Source organism: Zonotrichia leucophrys, chromosome 1 (assembly GCF_028769735.1).
Source record: "Zonotrichia leucophrys gambelii isolate GWCS_2022_RI chromosome 1, RI_Zleu_2.0, whole genome shotgun sequence".
NCBI classification, from domain to species: domain Eukaryota; kingdom Metazoa; phylum Chordata; class Aves; order Passeriformes; family Passerellidae; genus Zonotrichia; species Zonotrichia leucophrys.
Genome location: NC_088169.1, coordinates 64,374,488 through 64,401,839, shown reverse-complemented (window position 1 = coordinate 64,401,839; position 27,352 = coordinate 64,374,488). Strand labels below are relative to the sequence as shown.

At 42.0% G+C, this 27,352-nt stretch overlaps 1 protein-coding gene across 2 annotated transcripts in view; it reads left to right on the top strand.

Annotated features, from left to right (window-relative positions):
- Positions 1-26,728, top strand: part of DHRS12 (dehydrogenase/reductase 12) — a 29,628-nt gene extending 2,900 nt beyond the window's left edge. The window contains exons 3-10 of one of the 2 annotated variants that reach the window (XR_010440603.1): positions 959-1,041; positions 7,432-7,524; positions 8,339-8,420; positions 17,838-17,899; positions 18,631-18,735; positions 19,281-19,371; positions 20,114-20,256; positions 20,702-20,828. Coding sequence is in view for 1 of the 2 variants with exons in the window: in XM_064715226.1 (XP_064571296.1) it covers positions 959-1,041; positions 7,432-7,524; positions 8,339-8,420; positions 17,838-17,899; positions 18,631-18,735; positions 19,281-19,371; positions 20,702-20,839; positions 23,363-23,490 (782 nt within the window). In the remaining variant the exon portion in view is untranslated. Of the gene's footprint in view, positions 1-958; positions 1,042-7,431; positions 7,525-8,338; positions 8,421-17,837; positions 17,900-18,630; positions 18,736-19,280; positions 19,372-20,113; positions 20,257-20,701; positions 20,840-23,362 lie in introns of those variants that run through there. The other variant, XM_064715226.1, reaches the window with a different exon arrangement.
- Positions 26,729-27,352: the final 624 nt, after the last annotated feature.

Below are 27,352 nucleotides of genomic sequence, written 5' to 3'. Positions count from 1 at the left end.
TATGTTTCTATTAGGGATTAATTCTTAGAGCTTTCTAGAGGTGGACTGCTAGCTCTCCCTAAAACACTTTTTAAAACAGGCAAAAGTAAGGCGTAAGGAGCATAAGTATTCCTAGGACTGAAATTAACACATAACTTGTAACAATCAGAGAATATGTGATGCAAAAAAGCCCAAAACGTTGCCTAGTTGTACTTTTGTCTTGTGTTTGAAGGCTTTCTTTAATATGATTAAGTGATGAGATTGTGGTAAGTATCCAGGTCTCTGAGAAGAGCCTTGCCTTGTGTCTCCTTTTATGGAAAAACTGGTTGGAAGAGACCTCTAGAGGTCACCTTGTCCAGCATCTCACTTGGAGCAGGGCTGTTGGCAGCAGTAGATCAAACCAGTCATTGCTGTGTCTCGCTGCTTGATACCCTAAGGATGCAAATTATGCATCCTCTTGAGAAAGCCTGTCTATGGAGAAGAAACCTACTGAAAATTATTTTTCTGATGAAATAATTCTTATGACCTGAGCCTCCCAAGCTGCATTTGAGGCCATGGTCCTCCTTGTATTATCTCCCACTGTTGAGAATTCTGATATCTGGCACTTTTATTTCCTTTCTGCAGAGCAATTCTAGTCACTTGTATTGTTCAAGCTCTTTACTGAACTTCCTAAAACATATATTAAAAAAAACCATCTATGGTGCAGATGCCTTAGCTCCAATTTCCCCTTTATCTCTGGTGTTTCACCCACTAAACATGATGTACAGACTTGACAGAAATGGTTTGAGCACTGTACTTAGAGTGCAGTGGCTTTTTCCTTGCCTGATGACCCTGCCTGCCTTCACAGGAACCAAAGCCAAGCAGAAATATTCCAGCATTTTTCCTATATCCAGTATCTCACCTAATTAAAATGCTGATGTCTCACCCAAATGCAGTTAGTAATTAATTATCAAATGCTTTTCTTGTTGCAATCCACCAGGTGGCACGGTTCATCTGGTTTGCCGAAATAAGGAACGGGCTGAAGTTGCCAAAGAGGAAATAGTGACAGAAACGGGCAATCAGGTGAGTTGTTTTTTAGTCTTTTGTTTACTTTTAGAAAGGTTGTTAATATTAAAGACCCCAGAGGCCATGAGATACTCTTCCAACATCTTGATGTTGTGTTTTTAATAGTATTTTCATACAGACATGGAAACATCTAGCAGTTTATAATTCAAATGATTTGAAGTGATTAACTTCAAACCATTTGAATCACCTAACTTCATTAGGTGATGTATTCTGTGATTAGTAACATCATCAGCAGCATGCTGTTTTATTTAATGTTTGTTTGTTGATTTGCTTTTTGATGTCCTACTTACTATTCCTAACTATGTGTCTCAGGCTTTTAAAAGTTAATGCATTGCAACAGTATTGCAACAACATTTATGAGTCTACAGCATTGGAGCTGAAGGTTTTATGTGTCTGAATAACATGCTCTTGATTTGCTAAGGTTGGCTGCTCTGTGAAGTCCTGTGTATGGTACTAATTCCGTGCTCTACACGTCTTTTCATTTCCTTTTCTTATAGTACCTCTTCCTTCCCTCTGTTAGACATTCTTTTTGTTTCTGTGTACATCACTGTACAGTCCACCTCTATATTTGTCACTGTTGCTTTCATTAATTGTTCAGGAGGATGTGCTTATGGAGTTCACTATCATTATCTTTCTTACTTGGTGCCCTGGTTTTGGCTGGGATAGAGTTAATCTCCCTTCCAGCAGTTCCACTGGTGCTATGCTTTGGATTTGTGACCAAACCAGTGTTGACAAGCCACAGTTTAGTTATTGCTGAATGGTGCTCACACAGCCTCAAAGCCTGTTCTTATTCTCACACTGCCCCACCAGGTGAGCAGGCGAGGATGCACAAAAAGATGGGAGGGGACACACTGGGACAGCTGACTCCAGCTGACCAAAGGGACACCTCTGAGCATAGGACATTTTGCTCAGCAGTAAAAGCTGGCAGGAAGAAGGAGCAAAAGGGGGCATTCACAGATCTGGTATTTGGCTTTCCAAATCACTGTGGCGTAGGATGAAGTCCTACTTTCCTGGGGATTGCTAGATGCCTGCCTGACAATAAGAAATAGTGAATGAATTCCTTGTTTTATTTTGTTTGCATGCACAGTTCTGCTTCTCTTGTTAATGTCTTTATCTCAGCCCAAAAGTTTTGCCTGTTTTGTCCTTGTGCTTGTTTCCCCATTTCCACTGGGAATGGAGTGAGTAAATAGGGTTGTATGGGGCTGAGCTACCTACCAGGGTTAACCCAGAGCACATGGATGGAGACCTGTCTTCATTTTAAATAATGACTTGGCTCTTGTACACTGTATTTTAATCCCAGTAATAGGTTTTAATGTGGATCAAAAATTCTAGAGAGTTTTTATGGTTAGAAATGTCATATTGACTAAATTTCTGCTCTTTGATTTCAGCTCCCTAGTGTGACAGCTAGCATTACTCTTCAGTTCTTTAATGGAGGTGAATTCGATCAGTCCTTATGTAGAAATAAACTCTTTCCAGCTGTCTATAGCTGTGTAATCCCATGGCTATAGTAAGGCTGGTGATTATCTGTGTTACCTCCTTCTCTAACTGCAGTCAGGCTGCCTGGGAAGAGAGGTGAGTTTGACCTCTGAAGGTTCCTTCATGTTCTGCCTTCTGTCACCTGATGAAAAACACTTGAGGCAAATAATATTCTCCCTCTAAAGGCAGCATAATTACTGCATTCCCACTTTTTGGTAGGCTGCAGACCTGTCATTTCTGTAGTCATGGGGGAGTGTGAGGGCACTGCAGGACTTGTTTGTGACCCTGGGGACGGGGCACTTGTGCAGAGAGCAGCTCTCAGTGAAGTGTTAGATGAGCTGTACAAGGGGCCCTGTGGGACACATGACTGCGCTGGGAAGTGCATTTTAATAAGGAGTCCACAAGAATATCCTTCTTTATAAGTGCTCATTCAGAAGCAATACAGAGAGATAATAAAATGCTTTATCTGCAACTTGACAGGCTGTATCCAGGCTGAATTTGCTCTTCCTGATAATTTGAATGGAGATCCTGTTATAGTATACTCCAAAGATTTTTTCCATCTTCCACAGTACATGCTGGAGTGCAGTGCTGAAATGGAGTTATTTGGCAGTCACCTGCCCCTAGATCTGGGAACTGGAAAGTTCTCCTAATTTGTTAAAATAGATCAAGTCACAGAGATTAGGTTTGCTTTGAAAATGGCTTTGCTACCATTGAGGACTTTCATAGGGAACAGGTCTTGAATATCCCTTTCCTGAGTCAATGTGACAGTCTTCAGCAGATAAGCATTGATTTAGATCTTTTTCAATCTCTGAAATCCCTTGCAATACTGAACATCTGCCCAAAAATTGTTATCTCTTCTGTACCAGAAGATAATGGTATTAGTTTTAAAAGTAGAAAGTTTAAGGAGATATCCAGCTTGAACCAGTAGAGCAATGTCAAATTTTTGGTCAAAAATGATTCACAAAATGGATATGGTTGGAAGGGACCACAGTGGATCATCTGGTCCAGTCTCCTTGATCAAGCAGGGTCATCCTAGAGCACATTATTGCAATGAGCAAATTCTGATTCAAACTCAGCTAAGGAGCTGAAGTCAACTGACTAGAGAGAAAGTCATGTGCTTTTTATCTTCAAGGAAGCAGAATTGCAGGCAGGGAATAATGCCATATCATTTCTTCAGCTTCTTCACTTTTCTTGTTTGCTTGTATAATGAGTATTTAAAGAAACAACTTGGAAAGAAAGGAGGCCCTTTAATGATTATTTGTTGTTTTGCAAGAGAACACATCCTCTGCATAATTATTTTAAAACTGCCTTTTCCTGGCATACGTCATAAGACTATCTGTGGTGTGTCTTTGAGACTAAGTGCTGTCTAGGAGAAGAGTAGGAGTTGATGTGCCTTTGTATGCTGGTAAATGCCACTGTGATTGTACTGTGTAGAGCACAAATCTGCAAAAAGCAAAATAATTGTAGCAAACAGTAAAAGGCTTTTGATGTTTTGGAGGGAGGAATTATTTCTAGCTTTAGTGGTTTAGAAAATGATAACTTTGCTTTATGTCAACCCTTTTTTTATTTTTTTTCCTATTGCATCCACATTGCTGGCCATAGTATTGCAAAACATTTGCAAGAGCGTTGTGACGTGGAGTGACTGACAAGGGTTTAGCAGTTAATGCAGCAGTTAGCATGCAAGGGGATGCAGAAGGCACCCAGCACTCTGAGGCAGCTGCAGTGCTGCTCCTGAAAGCAGGCTTTACCACCCTGGCTGGAGCAACTGTGCCTGGCACAAGGGACACTGGCCTGGAGAGAGCTCCAGAGGGATAATGTGGCAGATGTTGGATTGCAGGGAGTGACTGGGACTTCTCCTTGAGCCTGGGGCAGCGCATGATGGTGGCTTCATGCATTGCATTCTGCTGTCCTCAGGGTGCTGAGCTGCCAGGTGATGTGACAGCAGGAGATGAGCAGGCTGCAGAACCACAGGGAATAGGAACAGGAGATTGGCAGGGTCTACAGAGAGTAGAAGAGCACATTGCATGGAAGGAGGGACAGCTAGAAGCTGCATTTGAATAAGTAGTGGATAGAGACTTCTAAGATGGGGAGGAATTAAAGCTTGTGAATGCTGGCAACAGAAGGCAGCTCCCTCTCTGCCTGCAGATGTGCATTTATAGGATAGGTATAGTGCCATGGTAACAGATGAGGAAGAGCAGGCTCTGTCAGGGGAGGTGTTGGAGGCAGATGATCCTGAACAGTTGTTGACAGTGGGAGGAAGTCGTGGGTGATGATGGCTGAAGGCTCCTTCCTGTGGGGGATGGAGGCACCCGTCTGCAGTCTTGGCTTGATGACTTGAGAGGTTTGTCACTTGCTGGGAACTCACATGTAAGGTACTGCAGAGAGTCTGCTGGGGCTCCTCTGGACCTTGGCCTGGTACCTTTTGTTTCCCAGCCACATGGGCACCCATGACATTGTGAGGGGTAACCTGGAGTTCATTGAGAGTGTTTAGAGAGCCAAGGGCATGGAAGCCCTAGCGGTCGTCTCCTAAATCCACACAGTGAAAGGGAAGGGCTTGAGCAGGAGCATATATGTCCTGCAGATCAGCACCTGAATGGTCAGCTGGTGCCACTTTGGCCTTAGCTTCCATGGCTTCTTGGACCTTCTCTGTTAAATGAGCTTTGCTGAGGAGGGATGATGTATTAGAGCAAGAGTGTCTTTGCCAGCAGGTTTGCTAAGCCTACTAAGGAGGCTTTAAAGGGGTTTCATTGGTTTGTAGTGACCAAACCCAGAAGAGTAGAAGAGTCATGGGAGCAGTGAGTGTCTAGGGGACAGGAAAATGGAGGAAGCTCTCACAGTTTTCATGAAAAAGTAGCATGTCTGGGAGCCCATTTCAGATTCCTGTTCATGAGTACACATAGCATAGGAAACACAGGAATCCATGCAGGCCTGTAGAGCTGGGATCTCACTGGGATTAGGCAGAAATAGTTGGCATTACTAGAGTGGATGTATACTCTTGCTTGTTGTACTGGTTTTGGCTGGAATAGGGTTAGCTTTCTTCACAGTGGCTTGCATGGGTCTGTGTTTAAGATTTGTGATGAACAGAGGGTTGATAATACAGAGACGCTTTTGCAATTGCTGAACAGGGCTTACATAGAGCAAATGCCTTTTCTACTTTTTGTACTGCCACGCTGGAGAAGAAGCTGGGGTTGCATGGGAGCTTGTGAGGAGACACAGCCAGGACAGGTTGACTAACTGACCAAAGGGATATTTCACACCATATGATCTCATGCTCAGTATATGAAGCTGGGGGAAGGAAAAAGGAATGGGGAGATGTTTGGGCTGGTGGCTTCCCAAATAACTATTATGTGTGATGGAGCCTTGCTCTCTGGGACATGGCTGAACACCTGCCTGTCCATGGGAGGTAGTTAATTCCTTGTAAGAAGTCTAAAGTGCCTGGTATTCCCAGGCAGTTTCCCATCCAGGTACTATCCAGGCCCAGCCCTGATTAGTTTCTGAGATCAGACAAGATTGGGTTTTCTCAGGGTGGTATGCTCATAGGCTTGGGGTATTTTTGCTTGTCTGTGGCTTTTGCTTTCTCTATTATCTTTATCTCAGCCCACAAGTTCTCTATCTGTTATCCTTCTGATTCTCTCCCTGATCCCTTTGGTGACATGACTCTGCCTGTGGGCAGGAGAGGAGCAGTGCTCTCCTTAACTTTGACAAGGCTTTTTACATGGTTTGCTATGATATCCTTGTATCCAGTTTGGAGGGATGTGGTTTGAACTGGTGGACGAAAAGTGGGTGGGAAACTGTCCGGATCATGTGGCTTTAAAAGTAACAATCAACAGTACAGAGCTGATCTGTTAATGATTTTTAGTGGATTCCCTCATGAATCAATACAACGGCAGAACCTGATGACTTTTTAAGAGCACAGATGACAGAATGAAGGTGGCAGGTGCAGTCTTTGCCTAGCTGGCTGGAAAGCACATGGCAGAAAGGGACCTGGGAGTGACAAGTTGTCCCTCTGTGAGCAGTGTCCTGGGGCAAGGGAGGCCAACCATACCCCAGGCTGTATGAACATGAGTCTAGCCAGCAGGCTGAGGGAAGTGCTCTTCCTCTTGATTAATCCTTTGTGAAACCACAGCAGGAGTCCTGTGCCTGGCTTTGGACTCCCCAGGATGAGGAAGTCCTCAATGTCCTGGAGTGAGTCCAGCAGAGAGTGACTAGGGAGATGAGACATGTGATGGATGAAGTGACTGAGAAGGCTGAATTTGCTCAGTGTTGAGAAGGCTCAGATGGGTCTTGCTGTGTTCTACAGCCATGTGATGGGAGTGTGTAGGGAAGGCACTACCTCTTGGAGGTCTTCAGTGGGAAGACAAGAGGCAGCTGACACAGATTGGAACAGGGACAAAATTCTGAGTAGACAGTAGGAAAAATGTGTTCATCATGAGGGTGACCAAATGCTCTGAGCAAGGGGCTCAGACAGACTGGTGAATCTCCATGTTTGCCAAGCAGCCTCCAGAGGTCTCTTCCAACCTAGATTATTCTCTAATGCTGTGACCTTGAACATTTCCTTGGAAAGTTCAGCCAAAGAGAAAGCTGCTAAATTGTTTAAACTGAAATTTTGCACGCTTTGCAATATTTTTCTAGTTCTCTGTTATGCCTGTCTGTCACATATATTTATTTAAGTAGGACTCTCTCTTAATAACTCTGCCATTAAAAATCTGTCTCAGAAGCAGCTGAATAATGACTAAACATGTTTTAAGGACTGGAGTTAAATTTTGCAGTCGTGCATGTTAGCCTGTATTAGTTGGCTTCTGGAGACACTGTTTTTTTCATACTACTTAAATACCTTTTCACCTAGACAGGTCTAAACGGGATTTCTCTTCACTTTGCCTGTTGATTGTGACTTACTTTCTTTTCCTTTAGAACATCTTCTTGCATATTGTGGATATATCTAATCCCAAGGAAATATGGAAGTTTGCTGAAAAATTCCGAAATGAACATAAATTAAATGTGTTGGTAAGTTCATGTACTTTAATCATGTGTGTCTGTCTTGGGAGTGTGTAGCCTATGAATTTGAATTTGTCTGACAGGTCATGTAGACTTGACAGTTTGGCCCACAATTCTCTCCTTAATTTTTTCTAAATGCTTTTTTCAGGAGTCTCCATGGTTTGCTTGCTTTTGTCCCTTCTCAGTTAACACAGATGTGCTGCAAAAAAAGAGAAAAGCAGAAATTTTATAGCTGCAACTTTGGAGGCACCATACATTTTTCTCTTTGACTTTCATTGCTAATAACATTGTCCCTCTTAAAGCTAGACCTTCTGAAAGACTAAACTTTTGCAAAAACTCCAAAGACTAAAACAGAGCCAGGGAGAGACTAAGCAGTTAATCATCATGGTTTGCAAGGGGCTCAGTGCAGTTCCCCCTTTATTTAGCAGTGAAAATTTGCTTGGGGGGGGCTGAACCACAGCTGAGGCACAGGGAGCAGCTCCTTTGGTGCTTACTAGATGAGGAACATCTGATAAAAAAGAGGAAATAACTTTTGAGGAGTGCCAGTGAGCATGCAGGAAGATGTGTAGGGGCAGATCTTTTTTTGAGGTGGGAAAGAAAAGTCTGAGCTCCTTCTGGAAGGTAAGGCAGAGAAACAAATGTGTCAGAGACTGCTAGCTGCACACAGCTTGCAGTCATGTTTTATTGAACAAATAAAAGCTACAGTATGTAGCTTTGTTTTGTAGTGCCAGAAGACAGCAAATTAGCGTGGACCGCTCATATGTGTGGATTTCCTTGTAGATATTTGTGTTGATTGTTTTTGTTTAAAGGAGTTCTTTTGCAGATCAACAATGCGGGATGTATGGTGAATAACAGAGAGTTAACTGAAGATGGACTTGAAAAAAACTTTGCAACAAACACTTTGGGTGAGTATTGAAGGTTTTCTTCTGGAACATGCTTATTTTGCTTACAGAAGTGTGTTTTTATAGCTAGGTTCATGAGGTATGCCTGCTCGAAGAGAGATCATAGCATTGCTATGCCAGGGATGGAGCCAGGAAGGAAAAGAATAAATATTACAGCTTGTTTAGAGTGTCATTTTGTAATTTCTCCATTTTTCAGTTGTTCTGATACCAGCATCTTTATTTATCATAGCAGAAGTGGAAAATGGCAGGTTGCTTCTGAAATTTGCTAGGGAACTTCATTCTGAGCATTGCTGCTAATGATGCTCTTTGTAGTAATTGTGTGTCTGGTGTTTGGATGGAGCTTGGAACATGTTCAGGGGTTTAAAGAGACATTCAAATGTTTGAGTGGGCTTGCAGAGCCTGTTGTGTGTGACAGAGGCACTGTGCAGGAAGCCTGTGCCCTGGACGCTCTCAAGCAGATGCAATCTCTAGTCAAGGGATTGAGCAGCAATGGGCAAGTCTTGGGTGCTCCATGTGAAAGGGGCTTTGTGTGTGAACTGTGTGGCACTGGTGTAATAGGGACAAAGGATGGGAAGCGAGTCAAGAGGGAAAGTGGAGATGTGGAAGGGCAGGGAAAATGGCGAGCCAAGTGGAAGCTTTGCCCACAGAAGCTGTGGAAAAGAGGTGAGCAAACAGCCAGCCAGCAGAGAGAAGAGTGTCTGACACTGGTAATATCTGTGAGGCTGAAAGCTGCACCTTTTGCAAAGAGACACATGGTGCTTGCATCGACCCTGACACTCTTCTCCCTCTGCCTCTGTGCAGGGTAGGTGGATTTCTCAAGAGATTGTCTTCAATATATTCAAAAGTGACACATTAAGGAAGAACTGTGGTGCTTTGTTTCTGTGTTTTCCTCCTGTTCGTCATTATCTGGAATGAGGACTGGGAAAACCTAGTGTATCAAGATAAGGCATTTATAGAACTAGTATGACCTGGAAACCATTGTTGGTCTTTATTCTTAGCCTTTTTCTTGTGTTGGTTCTTTAAATCCTATTTATGTTTGAAAACTAACATTTTAGTATAAATATCTTGTTCATTTATACATATCATTCTTCTATGCTTCACTGTTACTGTGCATACAGCTAATTTTTTCTGCAAGTCTGAATACATTAAACTGACAATTAAATCAAGTATAAGGGCAGAGATTCATTTGGTTCAGACTTATTCTTCTGCTAACATTGTTCTGTTTCTCATGGTCAGAAAATTCAAAAAGAGTTTTATATTGCCATCAAATTTCCCTTGGCTGTGTAAGTACCAGAACTTCTGTCCTGAGGAATCTAGTCACCTTAAATTAGTTTTTATCCTCTTGTGGTCTTTCAGACAAAAACCCAGCAATGTGCAAAGGTACATCTCTTCAGTAGAGAAACAGAGTGAAACAAACACAACAGTGTGAATACAAAAGCATATTTTGGTTTAGTTTCAGACATTGAGGATATTAAGTGCTGAGGAACCGTACTGGTGCACCACTTGAATTATATTTTATCACACAAGTGGAAGCAGCAAATTCTGCTTTTCCAGCTGTAAATCAGCCTTACTAGTGGCATACAGCTGCACAGAGGAAGCTGAATTATAGTTGTAGCAAACTAGGAAAATGCCTGTATTATCTTTAATGGATGTTACTTATAGATCTCCATTACTCATTCGTGTATCACTTGCTGCATGATTGTATAAGAAGTTTAAGGAGGTAAATGATCCTCTGTTGTCCAACTTCTTCAGAGTTCAGACAAGGACTGGGTTGTTTGCTTAGACTGCTTCTCTCTAGACAAAAATTAGGATTAAATTTTGAATCTTTTAGAACAGAGTGGGACTTGGTTGAGCTGGAAGAAGCTGGCAGTGCAACAGGAAGCTTCTGTGCTTGCAGGCCAGACACACATGAAGGACCAAGGCTGCAAACCACAGGATTTTTCGTCAAAGTCAAGGGGATAGAGTAATAAATCATAATTTCTGGAGCTACAGTAGGAGAAAGCTGTGTGGAGAAAGACCTGTCAGAGTAGAGGCTCTGTTATTTCCCTGAGTACTAGGTGCCTTTGGGTGTGTTTTTCTTGGGAGAAGTTAATTTCTTTCAGTAACTATCTGTTGTTATAGGTTCTCAGAGAAAATCCTGGCTAAATTATATATGGCTGGAATATAGGTTGGCTGTAAATTTGAATGTGGTCTGAAAGAACAAACTATATTCCCCTCTCTGCCCCAGTAATGCTAAAGCCTGAAGGATGACATGGGATCAAGGCCCTTGTTTGGAAAATATGCAGTTGTCCCTCACTTGACTAACAAGATAGAATAATATCAATATCTTTTGCAAATCTTTACATGTAGGGTGTTCCTTCCATGTTTCTTTAACTTTTTTTCCTACCTTGTAGGATACTTTTCCTCTTTCTGGTCTAGTAAAGAAGCGTGTAGGTTGTAACTATCTAAAAATGCAAGACCGAAATATAACATGCTTTAAATACATACGTCACAGTTTTTGAATTCTGTATCAGATATCTGATTAACATTTCTATAAGCTGTAAAATTGCTCATTTAGGTGTCTGAAATGCTGTGGAGCTTTTAAATCTAGACTAGGAATGTTTTCCTCTTGACTGATCTGTTAGTCCATTTTTGAGCATAATGGATGTCAGTGTTCAGTTCTAATTGATGATCGGACTTGTGAAACATATCCTGATCTTTTCTTGGACTACATGGGACAAAGTGACTGCATAAATCCTCTTGTATGAATATGTACAAAATAACAGTGGTTAGAATAGAAAGTAAAATTCCCTTAATGTAAAACACAGCTGACTGGCTCATTGAGGGTGGCTAGTGAAATAAGAGGTGCATAGTCCTCTCTGGTGCTGTCAGAATATGCAGATGGATGAAGTTCATGAAAATGTAAAATGCAAGCTGATAGTTAAGGCTTTGTATGGTTTGTGTAATATTCAAGTTTAAGTAAAGTAAAGTGCTTTGGGCAGGTGGTGGCAGCTGCATCTGTGCTGTAATACCCTTACAGTGAGTCTGAGGCACAAGTGCTGCATGGCTTGTTGTGGTTCTGTTGTTGCTGTCAAATGAAACACCTTGCCTTCTTTCCCTGCTAGAGGCTCAAGAACTGTTGTCTGATTGCAGGAGCTCAGTGAATGTAGAGAGCAGAATGGAACACTTGGACTCTAATGTGGGAGCACTGGCCAGGCACAAGTCTGAAACAGCACTTTGCTGATTGAAACACACTTTAAAATAAACCAAATTGAGTGACTCACTGGGGGTAACATGGGCAGATTTCCTGCAGACCTGCCAGTCCTGATGGGCATATTTTTTTCTCTTCTTCATATTTTTTGTCTTCTAGTTTGTGTGATGTTGCCCTTATATTTCTTCTTGTGGGCTGACCATGTACTCAGGGTTGTACCCAGGAGCTGGGCAGCAACAAGCAATAATTTCTTCTGATGAGTCTTGTAGACTTCTGAGTCAAAACTCTTTTAAAATTTAATTTTATTTTACTTTTTTTGTATAACTCCCAGCAAAGACTATTAAAGCTGGTGGTATTCTGTCATTTTGAAAAAGCCTTCAGCATTTATAAGCAAGTAGAGGCAAAAGCAGCATGTTCCTATTGAAGCAGTAGGCATTTAGCTGAAACAATCCTTTTTCCTCTGTTTTATCGCCTGCCTCACTTTGCATTTACTCAATATATCTTCCTGCTTGACATGGAAAAATGACATATATGTTACTTTTTTATTGCTACTTACAAGGCAAGGGGATGCTAAAACACACTGAGATAAATGATGCTCCCAGTATGTATCTTTTCTTCAATCTAATGGGCTCTCATGTTTTAATAATATATAGACATATACTTCCACTCTGTACAAGAAGGGTTAGAGCAGAGGAAATAAGATGTTTGTCTGTCATAGTGACACTGTAGCCCATCTATGGCAAACTGCCTAACCTGGGTGCACATTTGTCAGTCTCTTCCCTACACGTGAACTGGATCTAACTGGTGTTAACTGAATCCAGTGCAGCCTGGTCTTCTGAACTACTTGGAAGTCAAATAACTTGAATATCAGCTGTCAGTCTGCTGTGAGTTCAATGCCTGATCTTTGGCAAGACAACCTCATCTGTGAAGAGGAGGCTGTGCTTCTGGGTTTCTTTCTAAAGGGCTTTGAGACTTACAGATCAGAGGTGGTATGTGAAAGGATAAGGTTGAATGTAATTGCACATGCAGAAACTGTACTGAAGCCTGGTTCCCAGGAGACAGAGGAGCCCTTATTGAGATGAGCTTTGTCATTTGCAGGAAATGTAAACCTTTTTGTGTTTCATGTTCATTAACTCTTCCCATGCACTCTGAGTTATTGCTAGTGCAGTGGAATTGGCCCTTGGAGACAGCACACTGTAATCCTCATTCCTGATCTCTTACTCAGGGATGTCTCTTACTGGGAACTGCATAAACTGCAGGAAAAGATAATCAGGCCAATGAAGAATGGAACTTTGTTTGTTGGGTGGTTTTGTTTGTTTGTTTCTGTGGTTTGTTTTTACTTGCACTCAAGAAAAGCAAGCCCTTTTAACTGATTTCTACCACATGAATGAGCCATTGAAATCTGTACAGTGAAAGTTTTTTGGTGGTGTTGGGGTTTTTTGTTTGTTTGTTTAGGTTTTTTTGTTCCCACATATTTCACAGTTAAAATAACACTTCCTAATAATACTGCAGAGCTCAGGCAGATGAAGCACTTCACTTAGTGTGGTGCTGGCTGCCTGCCCTTATTCCAATGTTAGCAGGACAAAAACCTCACCAGCAATGTGCCACTAATTGCCAGATAGAACATCAAGCAAAAAACATTCTGGAATCCACCAAGACACTTGGGTCCACAGTAATTGTATCATCAATTAATTTGATGTTATAAGAAGGTAGTGGGTTGACAATGTTACTTCTGCTGAAACCATAATTTTCTTCAAGGTTGATTTATAAAATACAGATTTTAGGGTCACATTAAATCTTAAAGCAAATCAGAGTATATGTTTGTGTACTTTTACTTTATGTCACATCATATTAATTTTCAGTCTGAACTATGTGAATCCTAAGGAGTCTTCCAGGTTCTGGCAGACTGATTTAAACCACCAGCAGTTTGCAAATCTGCATGCACAGTGTTTGTTTATATTTTCTGTTAGGGCTATCCCGTGTTTTGATTACTTTTATGTTTTAGTACAGCAAGACTTGCAGTTTTCTGTGAGGAAGGCCAGTGTTTAATACACTGAAGACTGCTGTCCTGTGCAGTAGGATAGCTTTCATTTTGTTCATGTCATGAGACCCACAGTGGAATAACTGTTGTAAGAACATGCAGAGCTACCTTTCCACAAGACCTAATAAAAGTGTCTTTCATAGTCCCCTCCGCTTCTGCATCATGTCATGGGAAAGGCAGCAGAACTTTATTTAGGAGTTTATGAAGCAGTCAGGCTGATTCTTGTAGTTTTTGATCTTTTTAAAAAAAACCAACTTAATATATGAATCAAATGTTTATCTCCATCACGGTGCCTCATTTGCTACACATATGTCATTAATATTTCATTCTTTGATTGTGAAACTACTGAATTAGTGCTTATCCAGGTTGGCAGAGGAGTTCACTGTATGGAGTCAAAAATTTGATCTGTTAGTTAGAGCACAATATCCGATTACTTGACTGAATTGGGAAGATCTCAGACCAGGTGGAACAATTACCAGACAGACCACAAGGGAATGCATGGTGATTCAATATTTTTGGTGGGTTTTGTTTTTATATTTTTCAAGTAAACATTAAACTTTAATGTGCATGAACAAAGTATGTTCTGATTAAATGCCATGCTCATTTCTTTCACTGGAATGCGCATGTTTAATGCATAATTGGCAACCCACCCTTTCTGCTTTACCATATGTTGACGTTGGTTTATTGTGTATAATGGTGTTGCTCTATAGAAAAGTTTTAATTACTCTGTATTATATGTGATTTCCTATTATGGGAGATCAGCTCCAAGGCATAAAGCCTACAGAAGCTTTTCCAAAGAAAACTAATGTTTAAGAGACTGTTTATCTTTAAAATAAATTGTGCATCTATCCCAGGAGCCTTTTTGACTGGAGAAAACCTGGCCAGCCAGTACTGTGTCAGACCTCATTACACAGAACAGGGCTGTAGCTTGTCCAGTAGGTTTTGCAAGTCAACTCTTCACCTTGGCAGAGTTCAGTAAGGGCAAGATGAAATCCTGTATATGGGTGTGATAGACTGGACTCACTTTCTTCTGCATTCTTGCTGCTTCTGAGCAAACTCCGAAATTCGTTGTGCTGGACTCCTTTGTCTCACAGCAAATACTTCTCATCAAAGGGAAATGTTGTATACCATTTATTTCACTGATTTTTTTTCAGTAAGAGACAAGCATTCATGTGAGTAATGTACCTTGCAGTGACAGAAAATGGTGATGCACAAATCTGGCCCCTGTCACACAGTCCTCAATGCAGGTAGTACTAGCTGTATGTTCAACAGATACCCAGTAATTACTGCTTTCAGTGCAAGGCACAGCACTGTTGAATGTTGCCTTTCCTTTCACATGTTTTTGTGTTAAACCATTAAAAAAACCTCAACAGAACAACTCAATTTGTGCAGTTTGAACACAGTGATAATTAAGCATTAACCACATTTGATATGCCTTACCTTTTTAAATTAAGTTCTGGGAGGAAGTTTCTCCTTTAACAGACAAGAATTTTTTTGCATCAAGTAAATGTGTTAGAATGCTCAAGTGCTTGTTTTGGAAAAACTGATATCCAGTACATTGTTATTAATAATCAAGTATTGTCAAAAGGACATACAGTTTGGATGGTGCCTTGATTTACTTACATAGGGGCAGAGATGAATGTAGTTTCTTCTACTGAATCAGTCTTGCTTTTCCTTGCAAAGTTTTTTTTTTTTAACAAGAAGAGTTTCCTTCTTTTTTGTTTTTTTTTCCATAAGGATGGTGGCAGGCAGTGCCTTCATTTGCTGCTTCCCCTTTTACCCAGAAATTAACTTCAGTGTTAGTGCCTGCTGTGATGCAGCTGTGCTGGACAGAGTAGCTGCTGTGAGGTGCACGGCTGTGCCAGGCCCTGCAGTGACCACACTGAGCATTCTCCCAATGTTTGAATGTCACCATCAAACTACGGGCCAGCTTTTGCACTGATGAAAATGGGCAAGTTTCAGTTGATGATGATGTATTCTAACCTTGCTGATAAAGTTTATCTGTTCTGCTATTACCGTTCTAAATTTCCAGGCTGTTTTGCCTGACAGACCAACCCAGGCAAATAAGAATGTGCAACACCCAAGTATTTTTGTCAAAGCAATGAGGAGTTTCTGTTCAAACACTTAATATGGGGACAGTAGTTGGTGAAATATTTAGCAGTGGGAGAAATTAAATGCTGCAGCCTTAATTCCTGATGCATTGTGTCTGTGTACACACTGAAAACAGTGTTTTCAGATACTGTTGCTTGCCATAGGAAGCTGTGATCAAAACTGCTCTGTGCTCTGTCTCAAAGCAAATGAGCAAGTAGTCTTGTGGGGCAGAAAGATGGAATGCTCAGGCTTTTGTTGTGGGATTTACTGAATTCTTAATAAACTTGAGGAAGAGAGGAGATGTGGGCTTTGCAGTTAGTTTGTGGTTCTAAATAAGCACATAAACTTCTGACAGGCTGTAGTTGCTCTAAGCAGGATTTTTGGCATTGAACGTTTCTCTTATTCGGCTGGAGAACAAAACAAAGCTTGGTTGTTAATGAGGCAACATTAGTGCATTCATCTTTGCAGCTCTTTAGAATTAACAAATCAACATGAAGCCCCTTAAAAGTGTAAATTAATCTGCAGGACAGTAAAATGGAGCATCGACAGAGATGGTGCATTGCAGCTCTGCCTTTAGGAGAGGCAGCTTATTTAACCAAGACATGGTGTTACTTTTTTTAAGAATCCACAGCCAAACAGCATTAAAACCAGTCTCTCAGCTTATACTGAAGTGTTTGGGCTTTTTTAATTTTATTTTTTCCCCCCACATCGCGGCAGCCTCCCCTGGCCGTCAGCGGGAGTTCTTGTAGCGATGATGTCACCGCTCAGTCTCCCCGCCGCCACCCGGGGACGCGACCGGGCTCGTCATCCCCTGGCAACTGCCTTTGCTCACATTTTCTGCTGAAGACAGGCTGCATTTGCTCATCTGCGGTGCATTTGCTTAGTTTGGTTTGCCAGGGTTTTAAATATATTGTGTGTGTATGGGCATACCTCTGATTATGCTGTGACTGACAGGGGAACTGCACAGTTTGTTCACCAGGCATGTAACATGTTTGATTTTGGTACCGTATTTATAAACATGCTGTATTTTAACTGGGTGATCTCATTGCCTGTGTGGAAGAGAGGTTATAAGGACAAGCTGAAGTCTTCATGCTTACTGAAAAACATGGCCTCAGTAGCTCAAGAAAAAAATGCATTTATCACTGGTATAATTGTTGAACTAGGGTTATTTGTAAAGACATGAAAGGGAAGTAGGTGTAGAAACACTAGACTAAATGGGGCTAAATTAATTTTGAATTAATAGAATTTTTTTAAAATACATTTTAAATAGAAAAAAAAATCTTGTTGCACTTGGTTGCCTGAAACATCACTAGGTGTGTCTGAGTCAAATACACTGACAGTTGGACAGTGTTTGTAATAACAAACTTTGCTGGTCATGGTAATGGAATATATTTGTGTGGTGTGTAAAAATCCTTACTACATGAACATGATCAAAAGCAGGGAAGGACACAGTTAAGTTTCCCCAAGTAGTCTTAGCTCAGCCTCGGGCAGGCGACGTTAATATTTTTTCCCCCAAGGATTCCTTATCTTCCATAATGGTCATTATGGGGATTTAAGGGGTGGGTTTTGTGTGCAACACAAAAAGTGTCAGTGTACTCTGAGTGACTTCATAGTGAGAAGGGAAGAATGGACAAATCTTAAGTGCATATGCAGTGCCCTAAGAACTGTAAGTATGAAGTACAGTTTCCTTTCTTGTTCATGACCCAGCTTAGATCTTTGTGTACATGCCAGACTTGTAGGGGAAATGCATTCTCAATTTCTTCACTGGAATCACCTTCCCCCACCCAAGGAATTCCATACCTGAGCTATTTTGCCTTCAGATTATCACAGATGAATGTAGGGAGCAGTTTTCTCTATAGGTAGAACAAACATGAAAATCTATAAAATATATGCCTTTTGCTAAGTATATGGCAATGTGAACCACTACAAATTGAACTGGCACACTGCAGGTGAACCAGCAAGAAAAAATCATTGTCAAATTCAGATCAGATTTCACAGGTAAAGAGGCTTTGGGTTTTGGGTTGTTAAGGAGGGTGGAGAGAGAAGAAAGCTTTTTTTAAAAAGGAGAAGTTAATGTTGGTGCTTGTCTGTCTTTTAGGTACATATATCATGACAACTGCCCTGGTGCCCCTCCTGGAAAAAGCAGCTGATGCCAGAGTGGTGAGTCTGTGATGCTGTTTAAAAGGGGTGTTTTACTATTTTTACCTTCTGGCTTGTAACAGCAGTTCTCTGACTGTGCTAGTAATGCAGGATTACTTACAGTGCTGTAAGGATCTCTAAAATCCTCTTGGATTTTGCTAACAAAAACCTCCTGGTCTAAGGCAAAGGTCCTGCCTGCTGCTCTCAACCCTTCATTGGAAATCAGTGTAAAATACTTCATTTGGGAACTTACCCTCTTAGATTCCCTAGGGCAAGTCAGCTCCTGCAGCAGAGTGCAAAATATGTACAACAGGAGTATAGGCTTAAAAGAACTTTACAGATCTTGGTGTAAAATAAGACAGCAGGTACATTTTTAAAAATGAAATTTCCCAAGTTTTGTGTGACTTCTAATTAGCTTTGGTAAGTGCTAAACATACAAACTACAAATAGTGCTATTCTGCTATTTTCTTTCTCCCCATTACTTTCCAAAAGGAGAAAACACGAAATTCCTGAAATGAATCAACATCACTTCGAATGAAAATCCCTTCTCAAAAACCTTATGTATCTTTCATCTCATCTCCAGGTATGCTCTGCTCCTGAGCATAAGCATAATGCAAAGAGTATGCAGAGGAATCCTGCTCCGTAGGGACTTCCAGCTATGGCCTGAGGACTACACTGCATGCATGAGTGCATCTGTGGGGAGTTCCTGGTTTTGCTTTTCATTTGTTTGTTTTTCATTCATTTCATTACAGATCACTGTCTCTTCTGGGGGCATGCTAGTTCAAAAACTAAACGTATCCGACTTGCAGTCGGAAAGTGGGCCATTTGATGGAACCATGGTGTATGCACAGAACAAGGTACAGCCCCTGGGATTGAAAACAAAGCCCAGCCCTTCTTTGCTAGGCAGCTCATACCATCTGCTTTGCAACAAGCCTGTTGGTCACTGTTGCTTTCCCCTTGCATCCAGCCCACATGCACAGGCAGTAATCTTCAGGAGTATGATGGCATGCCCTTAGGAGTGCATACATCTTGCATGGAGTAGAGCATGGCTAGACTTCAATTTTATATGAGAGAAGTCCCAAGGGGTACACTGTCTTTAGCTGATGAGCCCTGTCTGCCTGCTTAGTTCTTGCCCACAGTCTGCAGCAAATAGACATGGTCAGTAAAAGCAGTGCAGCTGCTTTAAAAGTAAATTTGTAGCCAGGGTATGGATGGCAATGACTGGAAGTCTCTGATGAAATTATCCAGTAAATCCAGCCAGGATGAGCAAGGGTATATTTCTGCTGTACATAAATGCTCTGGTATTTATGGCACATTTGATGTAGTTTATTTCCCTGGGAACTAATTTGGTGGACAGGCTGTTGAACATGGTGCTAGCGTGGCTCTTACTGCTCTATCCTAGAGACAGCAAGTTGTCCTGACAGAACAGTGGGCAAAAGCTCACAGAAATATCCATTTCTCCGTCATGCATCCCGGCTGGGCAGACACCCCAGGTAACATCTGCTTCACACTCTGACAATATTTTCTCTTTTCAGGATTAGTTTAAAAGCAAAGAGAAATGAAACTTCCTAGTATATTTTTCCAATAGGTGCAGTAATTTCTTTTCTCCAAGCTGGTGCTTGAAGTAGTTTTATATCCCCTTGATGGCTCTATTCTGCACAGTGTCTGCTAGCTGTGTATAGCTGGAGAATAATAATGGGCAGTGAATGCTTCCAGCCCTGCACAAATGCACAGCAGAGACACAGTTCTTTAAGGTAACCTTTAAGTTACATTTGTAGTGGAACTGTTAAACACACAGATGGACCTTCTGCCTCTGGAAGTACCAATGCGCAGACACTGGGAATTTGTGAGGGCATGTAGGAGAATTCACCACTGTGCAAGCCCTCTGCTCTTCCTCTAAACATTTACTGCTATTGAGAAGCAGTTTTGTCTTTGTCTGAGCTGCAGCTGTTCTTCAGTGACTGCTTCTGAGCAGGTGCGCCAGTATCAGTCATACACTGTGCATGTTGCATTCCCCAATGTTTCCAGTCCCCAGTGCCCAAGCTTGGGATGCAGAATAGCAGTTAGGTCTCTAGGTCTTTTATAGGGATGCAGTTATAGGGATGCAGTTTCCAAAATTTGCATGTGACAACAGAAGCATTTACCCTGTCTATGCTTGAAAACAGCCCTTTCCAACTAAATATCCTGGTATTTCTTTTTCTTTAAAATACATTTATTTTTGCACTTCCTTTGCAGATTTCAAACTTAATGAACCATAAAGTTATCCCACCTTAAAGTTCAAAGACTCTCCAACCCCCAAAAATAAACACCTACATTGGATGGGCCCACAGTCACCATCTGTTGGACAAAATAAAATGAAACCAGAGTTTAGACAGCAAGTAAGCAATTTTTAAATACAGTGCTGCAACTGGTTTCCTAAAACTGGTGAGAAAAGAAGAGCTAAAAATCCCATTACAATACTGCTTTTTGGAATTTCTGTTTTCCTCGTGTTTGTCATCTTTATAGTTTAGAGTGGAATTGGCAGAGGAACCTCTTACAGATCCTGTTGTCAGTTTTGTCCCTGTAATTTGGCCTAAACAAACAAGTGGTGGATCATCTGGTGGCTTAGTGCTATTCTTCCACAAGCCATCCTATTCCCAGATACGGGGAAATATTCATTTTCTTCCATAAGCTCCAGAGATGCCTCTTCTCCTTCCTGCACAAAAAATGGCAATTTGAAGCTGGTTTGGTGGGGGTATTTTGTTTTGTTGTTTGGGTTTTTTTTTTGTTTGTGTCAAGAAGGCCTTGCATGGCAGGCCAGCATTCCATTGTTATGCTTTCCAGCTGTGAGGTCAGCCATGCCGGATTTCTACGAGAGGATGAAGAACTCTCTGCGCACGGAGGCCCAGGGAGCCGACACCGTCCTGTGGTTGGCGGTGTCAGCTGAAGCAACAAAGCTGCCCAGTGGCTTGTTCTTCCAGGGTAAGGAGCAGTGTCTCACAGTGCACACACTGGAGATCCCCAGCCTGCCTGAGCTCAGGATCCCTGTCTGGCCAGGAAGGGGATAAAGGCAGCTTGTGCAAAGGATAAAAGCATTCCTCAAAGTTGTTTCAAGTCTAAATGTTCGAGTGAGCATTGTGTTAAATTGTTACATTCCTGCTTTTGTCCTCTAAAGTAGCTGATAGAGACTTCAAAGCATTTCTTCAGGGAGGGTTGGGGATTTTTGTAATGAAAATGGCTGCGTGTAGGACTGTGCCAAGGGAAGGTGAATCACAGCAGTCAAACAGCATCTTTTATGATGCTAGGAAATGAGCATCTTTCTCACAGAGCACTGGGAGTTGGCTCTGCTTTGACAGGTTCTTCTTCCTATTGTTCCATGCTGGCTAAAACTGGCAATTCCCCCTTTCTCTAACACTGGGCAAAGACTTGAGCACAGTGGCATTTTTGGCACTGAGCTTAGGGAATGGAAAAGTAGGGCAGAGCCTTTCTTTTCTTCCAGGCAGATGACAGGCATCTTTGTAGGAGCAGCTGGAAGCAAGGATGCCTCAGTGGTGATGCAGGTCAGTCCAGAAAGAGAAAGCTCAGGGTAATTTCTTACAGAAGCTTAGTGCTTCTGTTGGATGTGGCAATCAAATCCTGATTCACTGAATTGCTATATGGAGAATGCAGGAAGCTCAGACTTGTCTGCATTTGGGTTGACTTTGTTCCTTCTGTCCCACAGACAGTCACACAGGGTTGGTTGACAGATACTAAAATGGACACTTTTCGTGTCAGCGTGCGGTGCATGTGGAAACCACACATCCCAGCTGGTCAGCCTTCTTTGTAGAACCAGGCTTTGCCTTTCTTTTACTCCAATCACTTTCTTCTGGTCCTAATGCTTCTGCTCAGTTGTTCTTTCTGTTTCTTTCATAATTTCACCAGGCTCTTCCCTTTGGCCTTTTTCTACCCCCAGCTTTGGTAAACAGGGAACACGCCCTGCCTCTTCAGCTAAAGCAACTGACTTTGGAGAGCTTTGGTCCTGGTATGACTGCTCTTAAAGCTGCAAGAGAAGTTCTATGTCTTGTGCTTACCAAATAGTGGTGAAGTCAGTTATTTCTTACTTCTGTGACCTTTTGGAAGCCACAGCTTAGCTTAGGCACTCTTCAGGCCCTTTCAGTGAAGGGCTTGGGGTGCAGGAGCACTTTGCTACAAACCCTACACTTCTGATCCTAGGCAGGCATTTTCCAAATCATTCACAGTTTCCCTGCATTTTCTTCTTCTGTTCCCTCTGAGAGCAAACCAAAGCCAGCTTTTTTTTTTTTTTTAACCTGAGAAAATAATGGAGAACATGACTAGTACTACCAGAATTCTCTGCATCTGCAAAAATGTATAAAAACAGACACCTGCTTTCCAAAGACTAGAAGCATCTTCTCTGTGATGCTGAACTTGGCTTTCATACCTAGTTCCCAAACTTTAGCACAGGCTACTGGAAGCACTGTGGCTAGGTGGGAAGCTGTTTGTATTCAGTGATGGAGAACATTCCTCTCTCTCTGTCCTCAGTTTTCCATGTTATGTGGTGTGTGCAGTCAGGTAAACATGTGCTCTTAAGAGAGCAAATACCTCTGCTCTGCTGGGAAACCCAGTAGCAGCCTGATAGGTTTTCAGGGAAATCTGCTTCCCAGGGTTGCAGCAGCTTGTTCTTTTTGTCTCAGCTGGCTGCTGTGGAAGTTGGGCTTGCTAAGTAGATTTAACAGTGCTGCCCCAGTGCTCTGACTGTTGTTCCACAGACACCTGACAGCATTGTCATGAGACTCCCAGGCTCTAGACACCATGTTTTTGGAGGGGAGGATCCCTTAGAGTGGATGATGGTAACAGCTGTATTTACAGAGTGAGTGACAGGCATGAGATTTGGAAAACAAAGCAAAGCATCAAACTGAGCAAATTTAGTTGGATACATGTCACTTATGGTGACTGAGCAATAAGCTCAAGTTCCTTTGCATTTAGAATTTAACCATTGTTTCTAAGGATGAAAGCAAGCATTTTAAGATTGAAAATAATCCTAACTACAGAGTCCCAGCTGGGAATTTGTACAGTACTAGAAGGATTATCCAGGAGGCAAGGAAAAATGTTGTTTCAAGTGCAAGATCATCCTCTGCCTGCAGCAACAAACTCCAGCTATTGCTGTTTGCCTGTGGATGCTGCACTGGTGACAGGCATAACCCCACAGGGAAGCCTTCCTTTTCCTAATCTGTCCCCAGCTGCAAACGGGGGCTTGCTGCACAGTCCAGGTCATATTATGCTACAGAAAAATCACTCCAGCTCCAAAATACAGGTTGAATTGGTTTAATTTTTGGTTTAGAAGATATGCTTAATTAGTATTATTTGCAGTTACCTAGAAGGTTAATTTTCCTGGCTTCAAGACCATGAGGTATGTTTGGGCAGTACAGAGTCTATCAGAAAACCTCCTTTGTGCTATAAGAGAGTTAAATGTACCTGTAAGATTTTTTTTCTCTTCTTTTCTTCCAGACAGGCAACCAGTCCCTACACACTTACCTCTAGCATACACCCACAGTCCACCAGAGGATGAAGAAAAGCTAATGGAGGTGCTGGAAGAGTTCTCACAGAAGTTTAAATCTGCTTCTCCAGGAATTTAGGGTCTCTGCTGACACAGTGTCACCACAAATCTTCTAACTACACAGTAATCTGCTGTTGAGGGGAAGTAGGATGCCATAGGCCTGTTAAAAATGAATTAGGTTCAGGTGTTCTCATAATGAGGTGGTAGAGTGGCACCTGTGTAATTTTTCTCTGCTGCCAAGTCTCTCCCATTGTGAATATGCAGCTGCTGCCTGAAGACACACTAAGGTTGTGTTCTTTGGATTGGAAGAAAAATTGAGAGGCATTAAAATAAGCCCTGAGACTTTGTAATGTTACCTAGACTAATTTAAAACACTGAGCACAGAGAAGTGCAGAGGAGTGTACTTTCAGTAGCCTTTGTGAAGGACTTCAGGAAAGAACAGGGAATGTTTTACACAACTTTTAACTGTTGTAGTGGACAGGTTGGTGGCTTCCTTCACTGCATGAGGATGATTGGGCTCAAGCATGTAACTGGGAATGCAGAAACTCTCTTGCAGAGCCTGCTTAGTTTAAAGGGAAGGATTCCTCACGGCCTTTAGTTTCTATAAATTAGTGCTGGTATGCAGAAGTGATCTGCTTCCTCATGTTTAGACAGCAAGAATTTAGGAACACTGCCAAATGCCTTCCACATTACTTTATGGAGCCAGGGCTAAATATTATCCCATTTATGTCAAAATACCATGAAGTAGGAGGTTTCAACACAACACACCCAGACATGGCTGGATCCAGCAGAGAAATGGCTGCCTGACTGTAGGCACAAAAAGAAACAACGTGCTAAGGTGTATCTGCTTGCCATTTCTGTGGGAGATTAAAGGGAATTGTTTTATTATTGTGAATGGATTAAGAGGGGAAGGGAGCACTGATGTGGCACAGGTTTTAGAGGAGAATGCATCTCCTGATGAGAGGCTTGTATTTTGTCTGGGTGTGTTTACTTCCAGACACAGAGGACAGGATTAATCCTGCCTGATCTGTGGACATTTGAGTTACTCACAGAGTCTCTCACTGTAAATTGGTAGAGGGGAAAAGGGACTTTTTCACAGGGATTTACTGGATCCAGTTTGAAAAGCACCGCCTACAGTGCTGAATCTTTCTAAGAGTGCTGAAGACAATCAGCTCAGACTAAGACTTTCTGGTGGGACTCATTTTGTCTTAATTATTTCAGATTTACTGCAAAGCCAAGACTATTATTAACAAAGGTAACACCTTTTCTCCTGAACTGAGTGTGTTTATTAACCAGCTGCCTCCAGAACCAGCCAAGTTGCTGCAGTGTTTCACGTGTGCCTCTCACCAGTGTGGTAAGACCAGGGACCTAAACACAAATATAACACAGATGTTCTTGGGCTCTCTGCAGTGACTGGCAGCTAAAGACTGGTGATGGACAGAGGAGAGCTCTTTCTGTCTTGCTTTACTTAATTTAGTTTCCTCCTGGCTGATGGTATTTCCTCATTATTCAAAGATCTCCTATTAAGTATCAGTTTAAGAAAAATCTGCTTTTTTCAGCCTATTGTCAATCTCTCTAGAAGTAAAGACTTTACTGTCAGAGATGCCCTGACAAAAATTTTCCCATGATAAGCAGTGCTGAGACAAGTCAGGCTGTCACAGCTCCTCCTGAAGAGGCTGGGTCAGCATTCAAGTTATTGCCTCATTTATAAACTTAACTCCTTCTTGTCCTACAGTGAAAGAAAACAACAGCAAGGCTTGTACAGAGGTTTATTTCCTGGAAATTTGGTATTAACATTTTCTATGGTTTCAGCTGTTAAATACAGTTACCCAAAACGAGAGCATGGCTGGAAGCATGTATAGTAACTACATTTCTTAAACCAGTAGCTGCAAGGCTAATGAAAACATTTGCATTATTTAGTATTTACATCAGTTTGCTTCTCAGCTCTGCAGTACAGAAGAAAAGTTTAATGACTGGTATTTAAATAGTTCATAAAAGTACAAACTGTGCACTATATATGTATATATTTAACACATTTTAGTCCACATTCTACACTAGTGTATTTGAATAGCCTATATTTTTCATTTTTTGTCACAGCTTAAAAATGAAGCCAGTTAAGAAAACTGTTTTAATCAAAGTTTGGTCACAGTGTCTAAGAGCAACATGCTATGGTTTAAGAGCACTTCTGATTTAAAAAGAACTAAACAACAGGAACAGCAAGTAGAAACTAAGTCCAGAGTGTCACACACTTTGGTATTGTGGTCCTGCTGATGCTTTATTTCAGCCTGATTCCACGAGAGCAAACATGGCATGTGGCTGGAAGCCAGTGAGAGGATCTGTCTAATGCGATCCAGAGTGACTTGCACCTTCATGTAAGTGAATACATTTACACACTCACAGATTATGCTGGGTCAGAAGGGATCCACAAGGATCGTGGTGTCCAACTCCTGGCCCTGCACAGACCACCCCAAGAGTCACACCAGGTGCCTGAGAGCACTGTCCAAATGCTTCTTGAACTCTGTCAGGCTGGTGCTGTGATCACTTCCCTGGGGAGTGTTCCAGTGCCCAGCCACCCCTCAGGGTGAAGAACCCTTTCTTGATATCCAGCCTGAACCTCCCCTGGCACAACTTCAGGCCATTCCTTTGGGCCCTGTCACTGGTCACCCCAGAGAAGAGATCAGTGCCTGCCCCTCCTCTTCCTCTCACAAGGAAGTTGTAGACTGTGCTTAGGTCTCCCCTCACTCTCCTCTTACACTTTAAAACTTCATGAACAAAATAAAAACAGCATCCAGTGACAGATGAGCAGAAGATGAAGATGGCACAGGTCCTTGTTAAAGCAGTGCACACTGGGAGTCTGAGAGCACACCTGGTTCATGGGAATGGAATGACAAGCACAGCAGCTGCTCTTGGCACCCTTTCCAGTCCAGGCACAGCCCCACACTTCTGGTGGCAGCTTTGAGGCTTTTATGTCTCTGACCTCACTCTGATGGCTTCATATTTTTCTTCATTTTGTGAAGTCAGCTACTTGGGAAGTTTTTGCTCTCAGGGATCTTGCAGAGGAATGTAGCACCACAGAGCACATGTGGAGTTGATCATTACCCTACATCCTAATGGAAGGGCACAGCCCATCATCAGTGCAGCAGGGCAGTGATGCAGGGGGCCACTGCAACTTCTCTTTTTGTCTTGGATGAAAATTTTAGGAGGTCAATGTAACAGGTATCAAACAATTTTGTAAACTGCATTTTGTCTTTAGTTTTAATTTCTGGGTCGTCTTTATTCATTGTTTAAAAAAACTCAATAAACTAAATCAACCTACTGTTGAATAAAGTTGTAAAAAATTGTTTGCCTTTGAATGGGGGCACTCCCATAAATACCTCACAGTTTTGGAGTGATCTGCCACTACCAGTTGTTGGCATTTGCAGTAACACACACTCCACCTTCTGTGTTCTACTCAGTGGGAACAAGGTATGAGCAGGGCCACCCCTTGCTGTTAAACAAGGCTCAGGTGGGATTTTGAATATGCACTGCCCTGACTCCAGGGGAGTTCTGCTATATCCTTCATTATAGCCTGATAAGTCAGTCCTGCAAACCTCAATGGAAATAAATTTATTTGGTGGGGGGATAGTCCTAGCCATTTCAATTGTCAGTACAAGCACTAGTTTGTATTTTTGTAATGACAAAGCCTTTCTAAAAGCCATGGCACTTGAAGCAGTACTAGTTTTCCTCAACTTGGTGAGTGAAGAGTCAACATGGAGTTAGTCTTTCAGGGAGCAACCTGCTGGAACAGTGGAGGAGGGCACTGAAGCAGTTCAAATCTGTGAGTTGCTCTGTGTGTTACTCTCTCACCCCCCCTGCAAAAATAAAGCACCCCATCTCATGACACTGGGTCATACTTATCTAAAACTAGTGCTGGTCAACATCCACCCACAGTCATTTTAGGT